The sequence below is a fragment of the Bombyx mori genome, chromosome 22, assembly GCF_030269925.1.
Source record: "Bombyx mori chromosome 22, ASM3026992v2".
Taxonomy (NCBI): Eukaryota; Metazoa; Arthropoda; class Insecta; order Lepidoptera; family Bombycidae; genus Bombyx; species Bombyx mori.
Window position 1 is genome coordinate 13,607,387 of NC_085128.1, and position 23,446 is coordinate 13,630,832.

Sequence of the window (23,446 nt, forward strand, 5' to 3'; positions counted from 1 at the left end):
CAAACACGATCATCTAGCTTCAAAGTAGGATTCTCTGTATTATGCAAACCAAAGACTGATATACTTGCATAATATTAAATATATAGACATATAAATTACTCAGACATCTAGCAAACGAACTTGTTCATCGCGCAAATGTTTGCCCGTTGCAGAAATGGGACCTATTACCATCGGCCCATTAGTTAGGGGGGTTTAACTGTTGCCTCACCGACTGAGTAGTCATTTAGAGTAAAGTGTTAAGTATTTATCCGACTATATAGGTATATTATAGATCAATGATCATAGACCAGCCTACAACTACAATTCGAATGCCGCCACTGACTTTGAAATACAAGATTGAAGTCTCGGTTGCAAGTCAAGTGTAAGTTTTAAAATCTATGCGGGCACATAACAAAGTTTTTTGAACTGTGTTGTTTGATATAAAAATGTACTTTTTATCCTTTTTTGTGTTTATATGATAAAACAATAGGTGGTGGTTTTTGTGTTTATATGATAAAACTTTTGGTTACAACAACGTGCAGAATTTGACATTGGGAAAAAAGGAAAAAAGGTGTTTAGTTTAATTGAGTTTCGTTTTAAATATAACATATTATATATATTAATTACGAAGACTTCTGAATTATAATGTATTTTTTGTTATTTAAGCATCAACACAACTACACACTCAATTTATTTTATACATATATAACATCAGTGAAAATATAAACTAAACAATTAATAAAAGTGACAAGTACTTTCAAGTGAGAAGTGTTTTCGTAGGAAAAACATTCAGTGTGATGTCAGTAACTAATTTGTCAAGTGCGACGATGCAATGGGCCGGTGGGGGGGACAGTGTCTTCCTCTGTAGATGTCACAGCGATTCACTGCATTCGATCACAAGCTCTTATTAGGACCGGACTTCTGGTCAAGATGTCGGCAGGTGAGCCTGGCCTTTTCATTATTTATTATTATTATTATTTTTAATTGTATTTTTGACTTGTTTTTTCGTTTATTGTAAATATATTTATTTACTTAAAAAAATTTTTTTTTGAGAAAAAACAAAATAAAATAGCCCGCTGAGTTTGTTTCGCCGGTTCTTCTCAGGACTGTGGCTTTTTTTGGAACCGGTAGTAGAGTTAACATTGTTATTTATATTTTGACATTCAACAAGTGTATTATAGTGACATCTAAGTTGAAATAAATGATTTTAAATTTGAAATTTGAATTTGATTGTTCGTTTTATTCAGTTGACTGCTTTGAAGAAACGTAATGTCAGGCATTCAAAGTATATTTATAATTAGATTATATAGAAGAAGCTATAAAAAAATATATCTATTAAAATGATCTATTGTAACTCCAGCAGGCTCAGCAGTGGCTATGATAGGCGGCAACCTTCGTTTTGGTTTAGCAGGCACGGCTAATTCCACGATGGTGAACAACACAAAACATTGCCCGCCAGGGGGCGCGGCCAGTGCGGCTGCGTTACTTGCTTTATCTAGTCTGGGAATGTCCGCGAACATTGCATTGATGGCTGTAATACTTAGCAAGAAACAGCTTAGAAGGTGAGTATGAAACTGAAATCAGTTATTTATTTATTTGGGTGTAAAAATTTTGGGTTATTTATGGTTTTATTTATTTATTTATTGCTTAGATGGGTGGACGAGCTCACAGGCTACCTGGTCTTAAGTGGTTACTGAAGCCCATAGACATTTACAACATAAATGCGTCACCCACCTTGAGATATAAGTTCTAAGGTCTCAAGTATAGTTACAACGGCTGCCCCGCCCTTCAAACCGAAACGGATTACTGCTTTACGGCAGAAATAGGCAGGGTGGTGGTACCTACCCGCGCGGACTCTCAAGAGGTCCTACCGCTAGTGTAAAAATTTATACATATGTAAATGAATTAAACTAGTTTTTGTGTTGTGGCTAGGCGTCAACCGAAATTTCCATTTTTTCTATTTCTCCTATGAACGAATCGGTTTCTGTTTTAGATTAGCCATAAATTTTATTGCACCGTGATGCAATTTCAGGAAACTATGTGATTCATGTTACGGCATTCCGAGCTACTCTTCCGTAGCTCCGATTCTGAATTACGTACAAAAAACACAGGTTGGAGATTTTTTTTTTTATTGCCTGGAAATGTGGACGAGCTCACAGCCCACCTGGTGTTAAGTGGTTACTGGAACTCATAGACATCTACAACGTAAATGCGCCACACACCTTGAGACATAAGTTCTAAGGTCTCAGTATAGTTACAACGGCTGCCCCACCCTTCAAACCGAAACGCATTACTGCTTCACGGCAGAAATAAGCGGGGTGGTGGTACCTACCCGTGCGGACTCACAAGAGGTCCTACCACCAGTAATTACGCAAATAATAATTTTGCGGGTTTCATTTTTATTACACGATGTTATTCCGTCACCGTGGAAGTCAATCGTGAACATTTGTTAAGTACGTATTTCATTAGAAAAATTGGTACCCGCCCGTGGGATTCGAACACCGGTGCATCGCCACATACGAATGCACCGGACGTCTTATCCTTTAGGCCACGACCACTTTATAACGGCTGTTTTAATTTTTTTTTAGTAATGACAGACATTTTACTCTTATTGAAGGGTAGTTGTATATAGCAAATAGACATTTAACATTTAACATGATTGTCTTACAAACTAATCCGAATAAATATTAATGTATGGATAAAGTAAATATTAAAAGATACGTTCCTTGTTTTGTATAGATATAGACGTAATATTAAACAGGACGTTGAGGCTTACATTATTAATATGGACGTCGAATAGTGAGCAGTGTTGATTGTTATTCAGATGTTTGTATTTTATAGTTACGATTATGGCTTCACAAATGTGTGGGTAGTCTGTTTCGAACATTCTAGTTTGTTGTCAGTTTGTGTTAATTGTTATTGGTTAATTTTGTTTCCTTTATGTTATGTTTATTAGAGATTTTATCTTTTGAAACTTATGACCGTGTTTACATATTTGTAGCATCTATTTTGTTATTTCTTTATGTAATGATGTCATTTAATGTTTGTGACGTCTGTTGGATTTTTAAATTAAAATTTGCTAATTCTGATTAATTTACTAGTTATATATTTTCAGATAGATTTTCAAATCAAATCGTTTTAAATGTATAAGTAACTTTTATTTTAAAACTTATAAAACAATTTTAAACTAGAGAACTGTTATTAAAGTGCATATGTAAAGTTCTTCTGAGTGATTTTGTACATCTAATAGTATTAAGCATTAAAAACTTTGTTCTAGTTCCTTCTAGAATTTTACCTTTTCGAAATGATCGATTAAATAAAACGTTGAGTATTTTGCTAACAAGCCTTCGCTTCCTAAACGTGCTCTGTTTGCGTATTGCCCTATTGGAAAATGTAAGGAATCCTTTTTTGGAGGATTTGTTATCTATGGAATTCTTTGGGATCTTATATTTTTTTGTAATATTTTGTTTAAGGTCCTAACGTCTCCAGATGGGTTAGAGGGCTACAGCAGTGTTTAACCTTCGCGATTGATCTTGGGCTACGCACTTTAATTTCGGCCAGGTTAGCTCTATCGTCTTCATCTCCGCTGCGACAGTACACCGTTAAGTCTACTTGGAACGGCCACTCCAGAGCTTGACTCGAGATATAATATGTGGACTCTGTCCTGAGAGTATTATGTATCCAACTCGATTTGCAACGCATAATCTGCTTCTTAATTGGCATTTCTTGACATGCTCTCACAGTCTTTCGATGGAGATCTTCTCAGGCCAGCAAATGCCAAAAGTGCCACTTGATGCAAACTTGAATCGGTTACGTGATCTTTTTGGTTACTTTCCATTATTTGCACCCATAAATCATGACTAATTTCACAGTTAATCGAAACATTTTGAGTTTAATTCTGCGAGTCAGCTCAAAACAATGTAAGACGTACGCAAGTCTTAGGTATATTGCCAGAAAAGACTTTTTTTTATTGAATTTTTTTTTTCCGTATAGGTGATCAGTCCTGGACTATGAGTCGGTGCGTTGCGTGTGGCATCGCGTAGAAGAGGCTCCTCAGCAGGAGACTCTTCATTCCTTACCATATGTCACAAACTCCCTGTATATCATGGCGTTTCAGTCGTTTGATTTAACTAGCTTTTGTCAACGCAGTAGTTAGGGCATTTGGGCTATTTTCCAGCCGAGTTCCGTACTTACTCCCTGCTAACCTTGTCTATTCCTGAACAGTTCTCATGTTCATGGCTTCGTGGATCTGTGTTTATCACAAGCAATGGTACCTTTGCTGTGGTTCTTAAGAGGCCATTCTGCATTCTTTGTATGGATATAATAAACTGGAGTCCCTATAAATTACTGTAATAATTTAAAACACCGTTTGTTTAGACTTTTCTTAAGTTGTTAATGTTAAATTTACACCAAAATTTTATGATGAATGATCAAATAGATAAGGTGTTAAAGATCTTAAGTCCAGATAATATTAGTACTGGTTTCATGGTTTAATTTTCAATTAAATACATTTGTTTGGATGGCAACACCAGCAAAACACTCTTATATTAACATTAACTTATTTATTATCTTATTTTGTTATTAGTTCTATTAATTTATTTAAGTAAAACACAAAAATTAAAACCATTGTTGTATACATAACATAAAAAACAACAACATTCAACATTAACTATATCTTTATTTATTTCAAGGATAACGACAAAATAATTATAACACAAATGTAAATTTAACCCTGTTACCAAAACTCAAAGCTAATGGGTGTAATTTAAAATCTCCTCAACATAGCTTATTTTATAGAGAAATCTTCGCCTAAATTCTGAGATAAGCCCGTAATTTGATTTACAAGAGCGAAAGGAGCTCGCCTCGCGACAAAATCTAATTACCTATTCACTACTGCTCGTAATTCAATAAGGCATTATATTGCAGTCCCCATTTCGAGTTATATGAGCCACGATAAAACAAATAAGAATTTATATTCTTAATTGGTCACAACCTATTGATTAAAAGGTTATTATTTTGCTAATTTTAAAATTGGAAACGTGGTGACCTCAAATTTTAATTGAAAAGGAAAATGCAATTATTATTCATTGTAGATATGGCAATTTGGTGAGATTGACAGAATTGCTGCCTCGGTTATCTATATATTAATAGGTGAAGCAAAAACTTTGTATCCCTTTTTACGAAAATTGCGTCGACGGAGGAATATGAAATCTTCCACACTTATAGAGATTATAGAGAAGAAGTGCACAATGCTAATATATATATATATATTTTTTTTTTGTTTTTTTTTTTTTTTTTTTTTTTTTTTTTTTTTTTTTTTTTTTTTTTTTTTTTTTTTTTTTTTTTTAATAATGCTTAAAGGATTCATTAAATCAATAAAGAAAACATACACACACTACCATGTATTTGACGCGCACACACATGCATACTATTTGTTTATTGTCAAACTTTTCTTTGGCGTCTGTCAGTTATAGTCTGTCAAATTGAGAATAGATTAAATATTGTTTTCTCTTTATTAATATTTGTCTAAAGTTTAGTCTTGACGAAAGCTGTGATTAATGAAGTATAATAGTCCTTGACAAGAAAATAATAATAGTGTACAAACTTATAATTTCCATTAGTTATAGTCGAATTTCGACTACCAGGGGACCACTAGTTTATGTTAATGATTGCTTTTTGACATCGTCTTTAAGATTATAGCCTCCGTCTTAAATGTCCTGTAATTGTCACAAAGATAACCATTCGTAGATTCTGATTGATTTTAGATTCACTATCCTTCCACAAATGCCCCAAGTCGTCTGTCTGCTTTTTGTTTAATTCTGTTGTCAGAATGATTTGTTTATATTCATTCTCTACAAAGAGAAGGATATGAAAAAACTAACATTGTTCGTTTCAAAGTCACTACCTCGGTAACAATTTTAGTTGAGTTTTATAATAGAAATATCAAAACCCACGAGGTCTGAATTTAAGATCGGCAAGATAAAAGAATGGATGGATATTTCTGGTTTTGCAAATTCGGTTATAGCGCTGTGGGTTCGTGTTAGATATTTTTAGGGCTTGCTAGAATCGGATTGATAAATTTAACTTTGTATTTCGGATGAAATAGAAGAATAGAATCTTTAATTGTACATTGTTAGAGCTTAGTTTTCAATGAACAAAAATTATTCATCCAATAAATTATAGATATATATGGTGACATTGTGTAGATATTGGTATTTTGGATCAAAGTAATTTCTTAGGTGCAACATTAACCAATGTAGAATAAATGAGAAGATTTTCATTGTCTTGATAGGGAATCGTGCGTTAATACAGCATTTGATTCACGTCATTGGTATTGGTCGATGTTAATGTGGAATAGAACCGTGAAAGCAAAGAATGAAATAAGTTTCAAGTTGCTTAGAAAGAGGGTTGTAAATGAACACACGTTTCTTCGGGGCTGTATAACTCTTGCATCAGCAAAGTTAGGGAGTTTTAGCGGATAGTATCTTGTTATCTAAATTGCTTGGTTTTATCAATAAAACTGCTCTTATAATCAGAACGAATATTTGCTGTAATTAATTGTTTATTCATGGTATAGATGTATGTTCGCTTCTTCTATTGAGTTGAAATCTTTCACAATTGTTTAGATTTAATTAATTAATTGGTTTAAGACGTAGTAGTACACATCGTGTACGATAGGTGTTATGTTCATAGTTTCAACGAATAAGTGTATTTATTTTATTTATTATTTCGCGATAGTCTTTGCCAAGCGTGGTTGAGTTTAATTGGTTCTACAATGAATATTAATTGTATAATTATAAAAAGAATTTCATTACTCGGAAGTATTGATATAATCTGCGTCTCAAGTAAAATTTTTCAACTGTCAAAGGTGGAAAAAAATAAATGTGATCATATTTTAAAGTCTTAGAATTACGAATAAAGTAATTCAATGATTTTGCTTTTATATTAGTTTAGCTATACTTTGCTTAATACTATTTTTCCTACAAAGAATTCGCATTTTTTTTATTACTTTTTTAATGACTGGGTACCTACAAGTCACACACGGTCATTTCCCCAAAACTAGAATCTCCTGCAATACGGGAATCAGAAGGGAATCAGGGATTGGATGCAGGTTATCACGGACCGGCCTCACTGGAGATTAGTTGTTGGTTGGTTATTCGTTGGTTGTTCAGCAGTGGGCAGCTATAGGCTGAGGTGAAGATGGTGATGAGTATGGGAATCAGAGATTGATATATATATATATATATATATATATATATATACATAAATACAGATATTTAAGGCCCAGACAAAGAGCAAACAAACCTGTTCATAACACGAATGTTTGCCCGATGTGGGAATCGAACCCACGCCCTCGGCTCCTCTGCTAGTAGCGCTAATTTCTGCACCATAAAGTCAATCAAAGAACGACTAGTTTTAAAGCGACATTCATTTAATTTTAATAGATGTTGGCAAAAAAACCATCACAATTCATGTAACATTTTTAATGCGGTATATAAAACGGATCTCGGGCAAGAATGGCGCCTAAGGGCATCGGGGACGCTCACACAAGACGCCCTTTTTTTTTTTTTTTTTTTTTTTTTTCCACAGGAGAAAATCGCCGGATCCCCACCCGCGCGGCAGGTGGGGTATGTGGGAGTTGAACCTCACTAAAAACTCCTGCCGCTCACAACCGGCGCCCTACCTCGGACCGGGCCGGAGCCCAGTCGGGGCTATTGAAACGGCGGGACAGGGTTGACGCAGAGCACATTACATCCATCCCACCGTCCCACGGACGCCGGACCGGTGGCCGCCAGCGAAACGACCACCGGTTCCCTCGTTCAGCGGGCCGAGAGCCCGCTTTGATGGCGCCGCGTTACACCTTCCCCCAGAGCGGTCGGGGGAACGCGGTCTACCATCACCCGGCTTCCTATTGCGGGTGAGCGTGCAGAGCACGCCACCCCTCGTCTGGGTCCCTCCCCGCACAAAACGGGTGGGACCCCTAGCTCTTAGGGGGCCAGGTCACGGATACGACCCCGGTCCCGACCCCCTGCTCGGCGGCGGCGGGTTTCTGCGTAGTGAGGAGAGCTTTCCCTCACTCGCCCCGCCGCCTCCTTCTGCGAGATGGTGCACTCGCAGAAGTCGAGCATAGCCTTCCATGACTCATCGCCGCCAAGCATCGACGCCACGACGCCAGGCAGCGACAAGTCAGGTCCTATCTTTGCGACCAGGACACGGCGCTGCACCTCCCAAGCGGGGCAGACAGCGAGCGTATGCTCCGCCGTGTCCAGGTCGTGTCCACAATGGTGACACCTCGTCGTCGGCTCAGCCCCTATCCGGCGCAGGTACTTCCCGAAGCATCCGTGCCCGGTCAGCACCTGCACCAGACGAAAGGTGAGACGTCCCTCGCCACGATTCACCCAGTCATCAAAGACCGGGTAAACCGCCTCGACGGTCCGTAGCCCCCACGTGGGGTTGGCCAATCGCCTCGACCACGACTCGAGCACGGACCGCCGAGAATGGGCCTTCCGCGCCCGCAGCTCACTCTCGGGGACACGCGCCACGCCCCGAGCACGAAGCTCGCTGCGCCACCGATAGTCGGCAGCGAGCGACTCCGCCTCCAGCTCCCATGGCGGCGTCCCCGCCAAAACACACGCCGCCTCGAAGGAGACGGTGCGATATCCGCGGATGACCCTGATGGCAACGGTGCGCTGCGGCCGGCGCAAGAACCGAGCCATAGTGGCCCGGTTGCGCGGCTCAGCCCACACAGGTGCACCGTACAGGGCCATCGATCGCACCACCCCCGCGTAGAGACGGCGCACAACCTGATCCGGTCCCCCAATATTCGGGAGCAGCCGGCTCAAAGAACCGGCCGTCCCCATCAATCGGGGGACCAGCTCCGCAAAGTGAGCACGAAAGGCCCACCGGCTGTCCAACACGAGGCCGAGGTACTTCAACTGCACCCCGACCCCTATCCGGACGCCTCCAACCACGATGTGGGTGTCAACGGGTGGCGCCCTCCGCGGCCCGTGAAACCACAGAGCCTCGGATTTATTGAGCGCCACGCTGAGACCCAGCCTCCTTATCCTTCCGACGACGAGGGCCACTCCCGCTGTGGCGAGACGGGCAGACTCCCTAAAATCATCCCCCCGGGCCACGACCAACGTGTCGTCCGCGTAACAAATAACGCGGAGGCCCGGGAGGAGGGCGCCCCTCAGCACCCAGTCGTACCCGATATTCCACAAGAGGGGGCCGAGAACCGACCCCTGCGGAACACCACGCACGACCGGAAAACGATGAAGGGTCCCACCGTACCCGGTACATACGACCGACCTGGCCCCCAAATAGGACCCAACCAGCCGGCGGAGGTAGAGGGGCACTCCATGCCTCTCCAGTGCCCCCCCTATCACGGTCCAGGGCAGAGTGTTAAATGCGTTGGCGATGTCAAGAGACACCGCCAGCGCCACCCCACCCCGAGAAACGGCCTCGTCCGAGAGGGACCGCACGCGAAGAATTGCATCCACGGTCGAACGGCCCTCCCGGAAGCCGTACTGCTCCGCCGAACACAAGACGCCCTAAGTACGTGACAGTTTTGTGATTGATAAATTGCCTGCCCATAAAGATTTCTCTTTTCTATCGAAACATTTGACAGAATGAGTAATAATTTTTCTTTTACTCGATCTTCATTTTGGAACTTACGAATTTTGTGTACGTTTTAAATATCATTGGAACACAGATTTAGAGAGAATTTGAAGTATTTTATCATTTTGTTATTGATGAATAGTTGAGCTCACTAAAGCTTTGTCCTAACCGTTTTTGGAGCATTCGAAATTGGAGCAAAATCATAAATTCAGCGTAAATGCGCAACTCGAGTTCGTGGCATATCGTAGTAGAAGTGGTCAATCATAATTGGAGCCCATTTGCATCACAGTGTAAATGTAAGCCAGCCTATATAGAAGATCAAGGTTTTTTATTTTTTTTAATAGTTCGATGATCTCACGTCACACCGGCTTAAGAAGTTATCGGGGCTATACACATCTTAATATTATGGGCACAAAGTTGAGATATGTCAAAGAGCCTTAATTAAATTGTATAACAGATATGAACCACCCGTCATTTTGTGTATGATTGCAACGCGGCAGATTGTATTGTGGTATCTGCCCACGCGAGTACCAATGCATCGCAAGCGGACATAGATAGGCCTTACTCTCAGGACAGAGCCTACACATATCCCGAGGCGAGTCCTGTAGTGGACCCCTCCAGGATACGAGGAAAGTAGGGCGTCCTAAGTAGACCTAAAGTAGAACCGGGCTAACCTGACCCGAAGTTAAGCCATTTGTCCAAGACCGATCGCGATGGCGAAATACTGTTAAAGCCCTCTCCGCCTGGGTGCGCAAGACTTTAAACAACAACATGTGGGGGCTTATAATAGGATCTTAGCAGTAATAACGTTATTTTTATAATGATTTTTGTTACACGATGCTATTCCTTCATGTTAGTCTCAGTGGCATTTAAATAATGGCTGCAGTATCGTTCAAATCAGAAATCATTATAGCTTCACTGCAAAAATAGGGAAGAATGCAGTACCGATGTGAGATTCTAACGTGTTTACATGTCTGGTCCCAAACTAAGATTTCCTGTACTAGTAATAATTGATACCAGCGACTGATATATAAAACATAAATATATATAACCCTGAACAAGAACAAACAAACCTGTTCTTTTGCCCGATGTAAGAATCGAACTCACAACGATGGGTCTGGCTGTCAGGGGCGTTAACTACTGCAGCATCGATTCAGTTAAGATTGTATAACTAATTTATGTGCATTATCTATGTGTATAACGTAATTACATAAGTAGAAAGAAGTCCATAAGAAGCTTCTCCTGCTAGATGGAGCGACGACCTCGCTTGGTACTTAGCTGGCAGTAACTGGATGCGTAGAACCGAAGATCGGGTTCAGTGGCGAGCTTTGGGGGAGGCCTACGTCCAGCAGTGGACTGCCGCAGGCTGATGATAAGTAGAAAAATCAGATGTGGATATTAATATGACGGACGTGTTTGGAAAAATGTTTAGATGAATTAAAATTTTTATCCCTCACTCTCTCTTTCTCTTTTTCCCCTCTGAGTTCTCTCATTTTTTTTACAGATGGTCTCATGGCTTACTGTTTCACCAGGCGATAGTCGATTGTGCAAGGGCCGCTATACTTCTGCCTCTGGGCATCGCTGTATTTCGGTGTCAGCCAGTATATAAATGCTCATTAGTGGAAACAGCATTCTTGTTACTGGTAAGAAATGTTTTTGAATGTGTGTAATATAGATCTATAATTTCTTTAGTAAGCTGATAGCTTGGTATGTTTTTGTTAAAATGTACTTCAGGGAAGCTTAGGTACATATTAGTTATTATACAATACAATTTGGGATTGGACTTCGTGTTTTATAATCATCATGATGTGTATAGGATTTAATACTTGGTGGCCCCTCAGCTTGTTGACTTATCTATGCAAAAACTATACTGGTATAATACCATCAACTAATAGGTTGTGGGCTTATAACTAGTATATAAATATTTTAGTTTTTAGTAGAGGCCGTGTTTAGTTACAGTTGCTTGGCATTTGTCATTACAAGAAAATGAAAATACAAACCACTCGACGGTAAGTAGTCACCCGCCCATGGACATCAGCAATGCCAAGGGCACAGATAAGCCACTGCCTTCTGCTACCCTATTAAAACTATATATACCCTAAGAAAAGAGAATTCCTATTGAGTGTGTAATGTGATAACATTGTCACAAACACCCTCTAAGGTTTGAAACAAAAGAACAATATCATTATTTTATTGAGCAATCCGGATGCCTTGTGTAACTCATATATTCGATAACAAAACAGGTGTTATTGCCAATTGAAAATAAAATAACAATACAGTGAACCTTCAGCGCCCAATAAAACCTTTTTTGTAATCTGAAAACAAACGTGAACCATGAATGGCTTTATGACGTAATTTTAATAAAGATATCAGATCAAAAACAGACGTAAATGATTTATTTTGGGAGATCTGCGTTGGAGTGATATAGTCTTAAATCATCAACTAAAATCATTCGGCTTTCGCAGTCATTCCATTGCGTTCTGCTCTGAATTGATCTATTTAATTTAATGCAGACTATTAACTTTGTTCCTTTCCTTCAGACGTTGTTGAAGCCTTAGATTTATTCTCATTTAATGGTTGTTTGTTATTTGTTTAAGCGACAGCAATCATTTGTGAGAAAATCTCAATTTTAGTCAGTATTGTACGAGTGATTAACGTCGCTACTTTTTCCATGAAATAGACATTTCTTGAAATCATTCCGGCACCACCCGTCCAGCTTCGCAACGATATTCTATATGCTGTAAAAGATAGATGATCAATAAAAAATACAAAAATATTTTCGTAAATATTAGTTACATTTTTTGCAAGACTGAACGATAGGCCATATTTTGAAGGCAACTGAAAAATGGATACAAAAACTATATTTAGAAACACTCGTGATAGCTTATGTTGACGTTATTAATGGCACGGGCGATGGTTGCGATCGAATGGAAGGTTCATCTATTGGGTACTGAGCACATAATAGCAAAACAATCCGAGTTGAATTGTTACGAAAACTTTAGGACCACGATTCCTATACATTAATTCTAATAGTTAAAGGTTTTATATTCACATTGCATACTTAGTGTCTTGCTAGCATACAAAATACCCACAAAAGGATTAGGCTAACTAAGTCCAGGTCATAAGACCTTCGCTATCTTCGATACGGATACAAGCATTTGAAGAACTTGTGGCTTAACATTGTACGACGTTCACCGGAGTAGAGTTCATCTATACTACCTGGAGCCACTGCGATCATCCACAGTGCGTTTCCAGAGGTCTTTTTTGCCACGTACCATCCGGCTATGGAGTGAGCTCCCCTCCACGGTGTTTCCCGAGCGCTATGACATGTCCTTCTTCAAACGAGGCTTGTGGAGAGTATTAAGCGGTAGGCAGCGGCTTGGCTCTGCCCCAGGCATTGCTGAAGTCCATGGGCGACGGTAACCACTCACCATCAGGTGGGCCGTATGCTCGTCTGCCTACAAGGGCAATAATAAAAAAAAAAACTTGATTTTGTCATTATAAATCGTGCTAAGTGTGTCAAAAAAATTGACTATTACCAAACACATAAAATCATGGACTTCCATTTTCAAGTTAACTTATTATTGGTAGAAAATGATGAGCCTCTAAAGCTCCAAAGATGATGTTTCTAAAGGCCGACCCAAATTTTTCTATTGATTCAGTAAAATCTTAAATCAGGTGACGGTGTCGACAGTAAATATGCTGACGACGGTCCTGAACGACAGTCCTATTTTTCCCGAAAACGAACAGGAGCAAGCAGATTTATCGGCGCCATTACTCATGGACAGTCCGCAGGTGAGGTTTTGAATGATTACCAAATCACAAGAATCCGTTTATTCGAATTTTGGTTGCGTTTGAACGAGCAACTCTCAAATTTGTCTTGTATACCAACATCTTTACTATATTCTGAAATTATAATTGAATATTGGAAGCGTTCCTACGATTCGTATTAAAGGATAGAATAGCCGTATTACAACATAATTGAGGCCGCGACCCTTGGCGTTAATTACCTCACTCCCAGTAAATCCTTCAATAATCACTTACTCACATCAAAGTTGCGATATGGGTATGGTACTCGTTTGCCTAACTATCAGATATCGAAAAAATATATATAACATACCTATTTTGTTTCAGTGCGTTTTATTCGGTACATTCATGATTTGGTTCGCATCAATAACTATTAATCTCGGCCCGACATTCCTGTCCGGGGCCCTGGCGGCCAGTGCCGGGTCTTATGGCTCGTACGGGCCGGCACCTTCGTGTCCCTTGGTGCGGGGTCCTTTCCGACATTACGTACTTAACGCGTTATGGATAGGCGTGAACGCTGTCTGCGTCGGGTTGACGCTTTTCCACTTGAGGAAACTCCACAGGGATCTCACTAAGGTTAGTGACAAACTTATTCAATCTAAGGGTCATTAGAAGAAAGACATACAAATAAAGATGGCATGGAGAGGTTTCAGGCAAAGTAGTCGTTGTACGCTTCGTTATCGTTGATTTGCTGTGTCATATCCATAATCATAATCAGAGGTATAAAACCTCTCCATGACCCTTAGTCATCAAAGGCATTATCATATTGACGACACGCACCAACTCGTGAAGGCGGATGTACTCAATGGGATATAAAATTGATGTAGCATGTTGCAATGCAAATGTTCACAGTTGGAGGGGAAACGCCGGATAGTGTACGTTCCGGGAAATTGTTGAAACTCACCAAGTCACCCACACATAATCTCAAGTCGCTACACAGGCCGTGTGTACTAGTCTCACTTTGGTCGGACTAGGGTATTTTGTTGGTGTATTGCCAATATTCGCTGCGGTTCTCCGTAAATAAGATTTAAATTTTCGGAATTCGAGTTGTTTTCGAATGGATGGTCGGAATATACGGCATACGTGAAAATTTTACTAAAATACGAGGCTGGCCGTATGGACGCCAAGTTGCGGAGTCGGATTAGAGAGTCTTCGATAATTTAAATCTTATCGCATGCAGGCTAACGTAGAGGCAGTTCGAGTAGCTGGTTTAGTGACAACGCTTGTCAGCATGGCAGGAGACAACCGGCGTATGGACTCTCTGCCCAACAGCGTTGGACCGAGGGTAAGTAAGGTTGTGCATGCGAACGATTTTCACCTTCTCAGCACAAGTTGATGTAGTTAATCTTCGTTCTACTCTCCTTTTCGCCTGCGACCACAAAGCTCCATGTCTCTATATAAGCTTCTTTTCTTCTTCTTTCTTTCTAAGTGACTCAGTTTAGGCATGAATCAGCAATGTTTGTTTTGTTTTGTAGACTGTTGATGGTAACTTTTCTGATGGCCACTGCCGACCATCAGGCAGTACCAGTCTGCCTCTCGGCGGAGGGCGTCGTCTTCGAGGGTACTTGGCACGTGTTGAGCGAGAAGGAGTCAGACGAGTCCGCATGTTTCTTGTCATCACCGCGGCCTACGTACTCTTCTGGGGTCCATTGTTCATGATTACGCTGCTCCACCATCCAGCTCTGACATCACATGTGGCATATGAAGTAAGTCACGCAAATTTCACAAGCATACATTCTCTGATATAATGAATAAAGTATCCACAAGTAATTTTTACACAACAAAAGTTAGAGAACTATTTCATATTTATATAAAAACAAACGTTGAAGCCAGAATTAGAAAGCTTTCATTCACGATAATTACTGTGTATTGTCTAAACCAGTTCAAGAACGCATTTTGAGCGTGTTAACTTTACGAAATTCTCTTAAGTTAGAAATAAGAAAGTCTGGTTTTTGGAACGAAGTTTTGGAACGAAGTTCCTTATGGGGCGATGCCGAGGGGTGGGTGCCCTAACCGGGAAAAACGTCCGTAACGTAAGATTTTTATTAGTAATGCACACAGTGTACGACTTAACTTTGTGATAACGTACAAAAAATAATATACATTTTTTTTTTAACTCATTGACCACGATCTCAGAGCGTTCGTTTGCGCAATACACTAACTCTTATGCAAACAATCGTGAATGAAGTGTACCACAATAAGATCGCACGTTACCGAATGACCGTGGGTGGTTGCGAAACCTCCAGTTTTATTTTCTTTATACCTCGAATAGAACTTAAAATTAATATTTTTATAATGAGGAACTTCGTTCCTATCCGGTGTCCCACGACACCGCACATCTTTTTATTTTTCTTTTTCATGATACTGATTACTCTTATCTATTAGCTCTACTTCCAAATCACGTTGCACATTTCGTACGTGCACGCGGCGGTGAACCCGCTGTTGTTCATGGCGTTGCATCGTGCGCTGCGCCGCGCCGCCCTCCAGCTGTGCTGCGGCTGCTGTGTGCATTGGAGTCAATTCGTTCTAGCCCTTACTGCTGCAGGTAATGTATTAAAATCGAACGTTCTCGGACTGTGATCGTTAACATTATTTAACGCTTTATTTTAAATCTGAACGAAATGATGACTTAGACTTTTTTAATTTTTATTGCTTAGATGGATAGACTAGCTCACAGCCCACCTGATGTTAAGTGGTTACTAGAGCCCATAGATATCTACAACGTAAATGCGCCATCCACATCGAGGTATAAGTTCTAGGGTCTCAAGTATAGTTACAACGGCTGCCCTACCCTTCAAACCGAAACGCATTACTGCTTCACGGCAGAAATAGGCAAGGTGGTGGTACCTACTCGTGCGGACTCACAAGAGGTCCTACCACTAGGAATTACGTAAATTACAATTTTGCGGGTTTGATTTTTATTACACGATGTTATTCCTTCACCGTGGAAGTTAATCGTGAACATTTGTTGAGTACGTATTTCATTAGAAAGATTGGTAACCGCCTGAGATTTGAACATTGGTGCATCGCTCTACACGTATGCACCGGGCGTCTTATCCTTTAGGCTACGACGACTTCAAAGATCTAGTTATTCTGCTCTTCTTAGAGAGAGAGAGAGAGAGAGAGAGAAAGAGAGACATTCAAAAAAACATTCAAAAAGCAGATACATTTGTACAATAGGCAATACAATAATCTTACTGTTAGAAGAAAACTTTTTCCGTACAGCCCAGTCGCCTCTAGCCCCGTCTTCGTTTTCTCCGGCGGCGGGGTCCCCGGAGCCTCCGCCGGCTCCCCCGCCCCCCGCCCCGCCCGGCCCCGTGCCCTCCGGTCCCCCGGCGCCTCACACGATGATGGTAATTACCTCTTATATGTAAGTGTTGACACTCTAATACGTGATTAATATCACTCGCACAACCCCGCACGCGTAGTTTGTTACTGTCCTTAGTCTCTAGTGCATGAAGGTACCCTTCCGAAGATTTCCTCTAATGTCCAAGTGGTCTTTTGCGACGGAGGCTATAGTTGCTGTAACTGGATAGATCGATGATCGGTCATTTCGAGACGTGTAAAGTGGGTGGCGCATTTACGTTGTAGATGTCTGTCTATATATGGGCTCCAGTAACCACTTAACGCAAGGTGGGCTGTGAGCTCGTCCACTCATCTAAGCAATAAAAAAAATAAAAAACATAACGCGACTTGCTCAACTATAGTTTCAGTCGTTTCCTTTCGATAGCGGCCTGCCGATCCCCAGGCACTTTGGTCCTAGTTGAATGACGGCAAACCTCTCGATCTCAGAGTTGGGAAGTTGAGCAGTGTGATGCTGAGAGTATGTCGAGTGCGCGTGTGCAGGGAGACGAGGATATGATGGGGGAGCCGTGGGGCGGCGGGCGCCGGGCGCGGTCCCCCAGCCCGCTGCTGCTGCCCGCGCTCTGAACTGCCGAGACGCACACATCTACGTACACGCTCTCGCTCTCACACTCTTCTCACTTACTATTTGACATGTAAATACTCATTTAGTGACGCTTCTTTTAAGTATAAAACTTGTATAATCATAATGTACTAGCTGGCCCGGCAAACGTTGCTCTGCCATAGAAATTATTTCTAGGAAATAAATGAGATAGATAAATAGATAGATAGATTTTTACTGGTGGTAGGACCTCTTGTGAGTCCGCACGGGCAGGTACCACCGCCCTGCCTATTTCTGCCGTGAAGCAGTAATGCGTTTCAGTTTGAAGGGCGGGGCAGCCGTTGTAACTATACTGAGACCTTAGAACTCATATCTCAAGGTGGGTGGCGCATTTACGTTGTAGATTTCTATGGGCTCCAGTAACCACTTAACACCAGGTGGGCTGTGAGATCGTCCAGCCAATTAAGCAATAAAAAAAAGATACCGACTGCAGCGCCATCTGCCGGGCTGATTTGTAAATCTAAACCATTCTCGACTCCACCTTTTTTTTTTTTTATTGCTTAGGTGGTTGGACGAGCTCACAGGCCACCTGGTGTTAAGTGGTTACTGGAGCCCATAGACATTCATAAAGTAAATGTGCCACCCACCTTGAGATATAAGTTCTAAGATCTCAAGTATAGTTACAACGGATGCCCCACCCTTCAAGCCGAAACGCATTACTGCTTCACGGCAGAAATAGGCAGAGTGGTGGTACCTACCCTCGGGGACTCACAAGTGGTCCTACCACCAGTAAAACCACTTGAATGTACACAGAAAATTTCATTAAAATCGGTCCATCCGCTTAGGAGGAGTTCAGTGACAAACACACGCACAGAAGAAATACATATTATATTAAGATTAGTGGTCCCGCAGTAGTCGAAATACGACTTAATTGAAATTATAAGTTTGAACATTATTATGGTTCTATTGTCAAAGATTACTTCTATAATATAATCACAAATTTCGTCAAAACTACACTATAACTAAATAATATTAAAGACAAACAATATTAAACTATTCTCAATTTGACCACACACTTTAAGCAATAACAAAAGTTTGATAATAAACAAAAGAGTATATGTGCGTGTGCTTGTCAAATACATGGTGGTGTGTGTAATGTTTTTTTTATAGATTTAAGGTATTTTTGATTACAAAAAATATTAACATTCTGCACTCCTTCTCTATATTCTCTATAAGTGTGGGAAATTTGATACTCCTCCGTCAACGCGATTTTCGTAAAAAGGGGTTGCTTCATCTATTCATATTATATATAGATTACGTCAACATCAACATTAAAAAAACTATTGCTAGTAGATTCATTGGAAATATATTTTTTGTTATGGTAATTAAATCTTTGTGTTATTAGGCTTAACAATATAATCGAGTTTTCTCTTAAATTTATGTATATTTAATAAAAAAACATATTCGGAAAGCTTCACTTTACAAGTGAAAAAATAGTGATAATTAAAAATAAATTGCACATATGTGTTAAAACTTTTTGTAGCAACTTAAATATCACATTATTAAATTATCAATATAAATAGATTAAGCACAAGCTATTATAATCGTCTTTATATTATAACTAACGTAATATCGCCTTTTCGCGTTAAAAGTAGACAATTTCCAAAAATATTCGGAATTGAGTTACTATGCGTAGACATTTGGTAGGTATCACCAGTATTTTTCTCATAAATACTGTCAAAAGAGCGTAGTTTAGGCTAGTTTTTTTTAAGTTAATATTTTGACTACTATTAAGAAAATTAATATATAATTTTATTTAACTTTAAAAGACAGATAATGTAACTGGTAAAAAATAAAAATGTTGCAAATATGATAAATATTAAAAATATTACATGTTAAACCTTTAAAACACTGTCCTGTAAAATTAGTAAGTTTTGAGATTATTCAGTTTTAATGCGAGAAGACGATATGTAACATACATTATGTATTTGTCAGATAGTACATTTAGCATTTGTTTCAAAAAACTCAATTTTTACTATAAGGATATCGTAACAATTATAGACATAGTTCGTCGTGGCATGAATCGTGTATTAAGAGAACGTAAAGTTATTTAGACACTTTGATCTTATTAGGTAATTGTGTATTAAAATTTAATTATTGAAAATTATGATGTAGACGGTATTTTTGTAAATAACTTTGTCGTTACTAAGCGTTATATTATTAGAATTTCAGGCCTAGTCTGAATATCGTTGTTCAAGATTCAAAACTATGATGTTGATTTACGTGCTAAATCCGTAATTCTTGCATTTGATATTTCACAGTAAAAAGAGTAAAGCATATTAAACGCTATTGCTTAAAACGGTAATTAAAGTTTTCGGTGATTTTAATGTTTTCCTGTGTGTTGGCTTGATGTTTTATATTGCAGTCAAAATAAATTGCTAAAGAACATGAAGATATGTAAGTAGTCGGATGAATCCAATTCATTTTTCATTCATGAATTCAATGCGCGCGATAAAACGCGTAACGCGGATGAGAAACGCAAAAGGCAAAGCCGCGTTCAGCCTAGACGTATTTGTCGATGGTCAGTTTTAATCAACAATGATGTCTTTATCCGATAAAGGACACGGTCATGAATAAAGATTATTTTGTCTCCTTTTAAATCACTCTTAGCCAGCTTTCTTCAGCAATTAATATACCAGTTTTTTTTATTATGAGTGAGATCCTAGTTACCCGCATTTCGTAACTAGACGTGACCTTTTCAAGATTCAAGATAAACACTTTAGTTTATTAAAACTAGCGTTTGTCTAATGTTCAATATTCGGCCATTATCATGGACACTTCAACATTTATATTTATTTTATGTATTATTATCTTCGTTCTATTTTCAAATAAAAAATGTTATATCCTGTAAAAAAAAATACTGATAAATTAGCAATAAATTATTATTTTGCACTAACTATTTTGTATTTTCCGAATTTTGTATTATATATGTAAAAAATAGTAAAGGTTTTACAATAACGAACCTTGTCATTAAATTGCAAGCTAATATTATGGTCTATTAAAAATGGATACTTCATGGAAGTATTAAAATCGCACGAGGTTTTGAATTGATGAACGACTTCTAGAATGAGATAATTAGAGAATAAGTCCTGATATTTAGAGAACGAAGATATCTCATTTAAATGTATCAATTATTGTATTATATTATTATGACGTATTGTATAAAGTACATATATGTGTCTGTGGTGAGTGTTAGATTTCGTCTACTTTAAATCATTATAGTAAAATGATTCCGGGCCGGCGAATGCCATTCAAACATGCAAATGCAAAAGCATATGCAAAATTGATGAAAAAACTTACTTTGTTAAAGAACATTTTTAGTGATAATTATAATGTATTTGTGACTCATAGAATTTTGACACTTTAATCGAAATACGTTCTAAGCTATAAGTCATTATTAAGTGTGAATAAAAAACAATGAAGAAATTTAAGAACTTGCGTGTGAATTTCATGAGTGAATTGGATGCTGCTCGTCATCGATTTGATTCTCAGAAACAAGTGAAAATTTTAAGCTCCACTGTCGTGAAATGTTCTGTAAAATTGTGTAATATTTCGTGATTTGTAGACTAAGATAACAATTAAATAAATTTAATTCGTATCGTGTTATTGTGAATGTGTAGTATTATCATTAGCACTTCTCATTAAACATTCCACTTTCACTGTTTTGAAAGCTACGATTTTTCAACGGTTGCTTATGTGCCGGAAAAACTACTTAGAAACAAGACATTACCACCTGAATTCCGTTTGCCAAATATACAATGATCATTGATTGAATCCAGGGCAACTTCACTTATTAATTGTGTGATTCGGTACATTTAAGTACCTGAAGTACACTGAAGTACTACCTTGAAGTAGCTTCTATTGGATAATTAGAAGTTAAAGTTACCAAGAACTGTAACTAGGTAATGTAGGTACTGAAGGTTAGGTAGTAAGTATTGTCTGTCCCTACCAACTCCTATCCCACCCCTCAAAGTGGGTTACATGTCTTCACGGTAGTAATTAATTTGCAATAACAGCAGTCATTAATGCAATTAATGCAAATAAAAAAAAATATATTTTTAAGTTTTCCTGTTTCTAATAAAATATAATTTTAGTAAATGACTTTACAGTTAGTCTTCTGTGATTTGTGTAAACTGTAAATTATTTCAAACAAAGAAATTATTATAATGAGTTGAATGAATCCGAGATTAAGTTGTAAAACCAGTTTTATAAAATTATGGCTATGATTAGCGAAAACTGAAGAAAATAATAAAATGTTGATCGCACGAATTCACCAATTTGAACCGCCACAATCGAATAACATATGACCGTTGTTATTAACAGACCACAGATACTTCTAAATAAATAAAAACTTGCTTAGTATTTATTGTCTGTTTTTCAAATTTAAATTTGTAAATATTAAATTAATTTTAGAATAACAATGGTACCAGTATGTAACATGTTTTAGGAAGTTTTAAGTTAAAAAAGAATACTGAAATAGAACGACTTAAAATACAAGAGTAAAACAACATATGCTTAAAGATGTGTCTAGATGACTTTAAATTAAATGAAAAATCATAAAATGGGAGTCCTATTTATTATATAAGTAGATAGTTTTTATTAAAGGAAATATCATTTTCTTCATTTCCACAACATTACGTCAACTATCTTCGAAGACTGACAACTTTTTATTTTAATTTAAAATGTGCCAAAACCTTTCTTCTTTTAAGGCATTAAAAATTAAATAAAAATTAAAAATATCAATAAAATGAAAAGTATGTCGTAAGCATATTAAACATGAGGGTTATGATCCGTTCTATAAAATATTAATTTACAATTTTTACTATTCTTAATTGAAACCTAATTCGTCCTTTTATTTATTGATCGTAAGAAAATACGTTTAGTAAAATGATTGTATATAAAGAAATGAATTGAAAAAGATATATGAAAAATACTAAACGATGTAAAAAGTAAAACAATAGGAGAAAATGTATTAAATGTGTTCTTTAAATAAAGTAAACAGAATGCTATTTAAATAAAAGGAAATAAATATTATTTAATAAATAATTCATTGTTTTATTATCTATTAATTCAATTGCCAACGAAGATAACGACATATTGTTATGCCAACATTTTTCCCTCTCTCATTTTTATGAGATAGTAAAAAAGCTCCTTTCTGGGCATTTTGATTTGGAAATTACGCATTGATTTTAAACGTGATAAAAACAGCAATAATCTATACTAATATATAAATCTGCAGTGGTTTTTACGAATGTTCCGTTATAACTACTGAACCATGCATCCGATTGATTTGAAACTTGGTATCCATGTAGAAAATACATGTACTTAATGGATAGGCTAATATTTATACAAGAGTTGGACTCCCTAATAATAATGACAATAAATAATAATGTTAATTTTAAATGGCCAGCGAAGTGGGCGAGTACGGTTAGTTTAATTTAAGGATAGAGTTGCAAAATCTACATGAGAAATAAAAATCATCACATTCTCATATGACAGCCTTTCCCCTACTCGATAATGGGACAGTCCGTAATTGAGTTTCCTCGTAGCTTGACGTTTTATTATCTGTCAGACCGACGTCAAACTTGAAATTAATAACTTACGATATTCCTAGCGAGGCTATGATGCTTCAATGAATACTCTGCACATTCTCATGTAATCTAATGTATTGCGCATTTTAAATCTTAACAGTGAAGTCATAAGGTCGAAATTTTCATGATCTTCACTTCTCGAATCAAATGGTTTAAATTTCAATCGGTTGGTGTTTTGGTCTTTAATTGATTTGTCTATATTGTAGAGTTGAATTATTTAAATTGTTCACATACATTATTGTGATTCGTAAAGCTTAACTCGTAAGATTTGAAATGTCGGGATACAGCCACTTAGCTGCTTACTAATTCAATTAATACAATACCTCAATCTCATTGGTCTTTGTCTATTGCTAGACTATTGCTAGAGACCTCATGCGAGAATCTCCACAATGATAGTTCCAGCGCAACAAGCATTCGGCGTATTCCCGCGACCATAATCAGTTCCTCGGTATACCACGAATCACGGCTTGATAAATTTTTCCCC

General features: G+C 38.3%; 1 protein-coding gene and 1 long non-coding RNA gene across 2 annotated transcripts; one reads left to right on the forward strand and one right to left on the reverse strand.

Annotated features, from left to right (window-relative positions):
• Positions 1-659: 659 nt before the first annotated feature.
• Positions 660-17,663, forward strand: LOC105841761 (uncharacterized). Its single transcript, XM_062675024.1, has 9 exons — positions 660-919; positions 1,340-1,541; positions 11,105-11,243; positions 13,279-13,395; positions 13,735-13,983; positions 14,588-14,692; positions 14,883-15,113; positions 15,793-15,952; positions 16,633-17,663. The coding sequence occupies exons 1-9, from the start codon at positions 910-912 to the stop codon at positions 16,779-16,781; spliced, it is 1,362 nt and encodes a 453-aa protein (XP_062531008.1). The 5' UTR covers positions 660-909; the 3' UTR covers positions 16,782-17,663.
• Positions 11,778-13,853, reverse strand: LOC134201003 (uncharacterized). Its single transcript, XR_009976146.1, has 2 exons — positions 13,721-13,853; positions 11,778-12,338 (listed from the first exon to the last, which is right to left on the reverse strand). It is a non-coding gene; the product is annotated as an uncharacterized LOC134201003 (long non-coding RNA).
• Positions 17,664-23,446: the final 5,783 nt, after the last annotated feature.

Bases quoted from the DNA above. Each gene is read 5' to 3' on its own strand.
- LOC105841761 (XM_062675024.1), top strand. The intron at 13,396-13,734 runs GTGAGGTTTTGA...ATTTTGTTTCAG, and splicing joins TACTCATGGACAGTCCGCAG to TGCGTTTTATTCGGTACATT. The intron at 15,114-15,792 runs GTAAGTCACGCA...CTTATCTATTAG, and splicing joins CATCACATGTGGCATATGAA to CTCTACTTCCAAATCACGTT.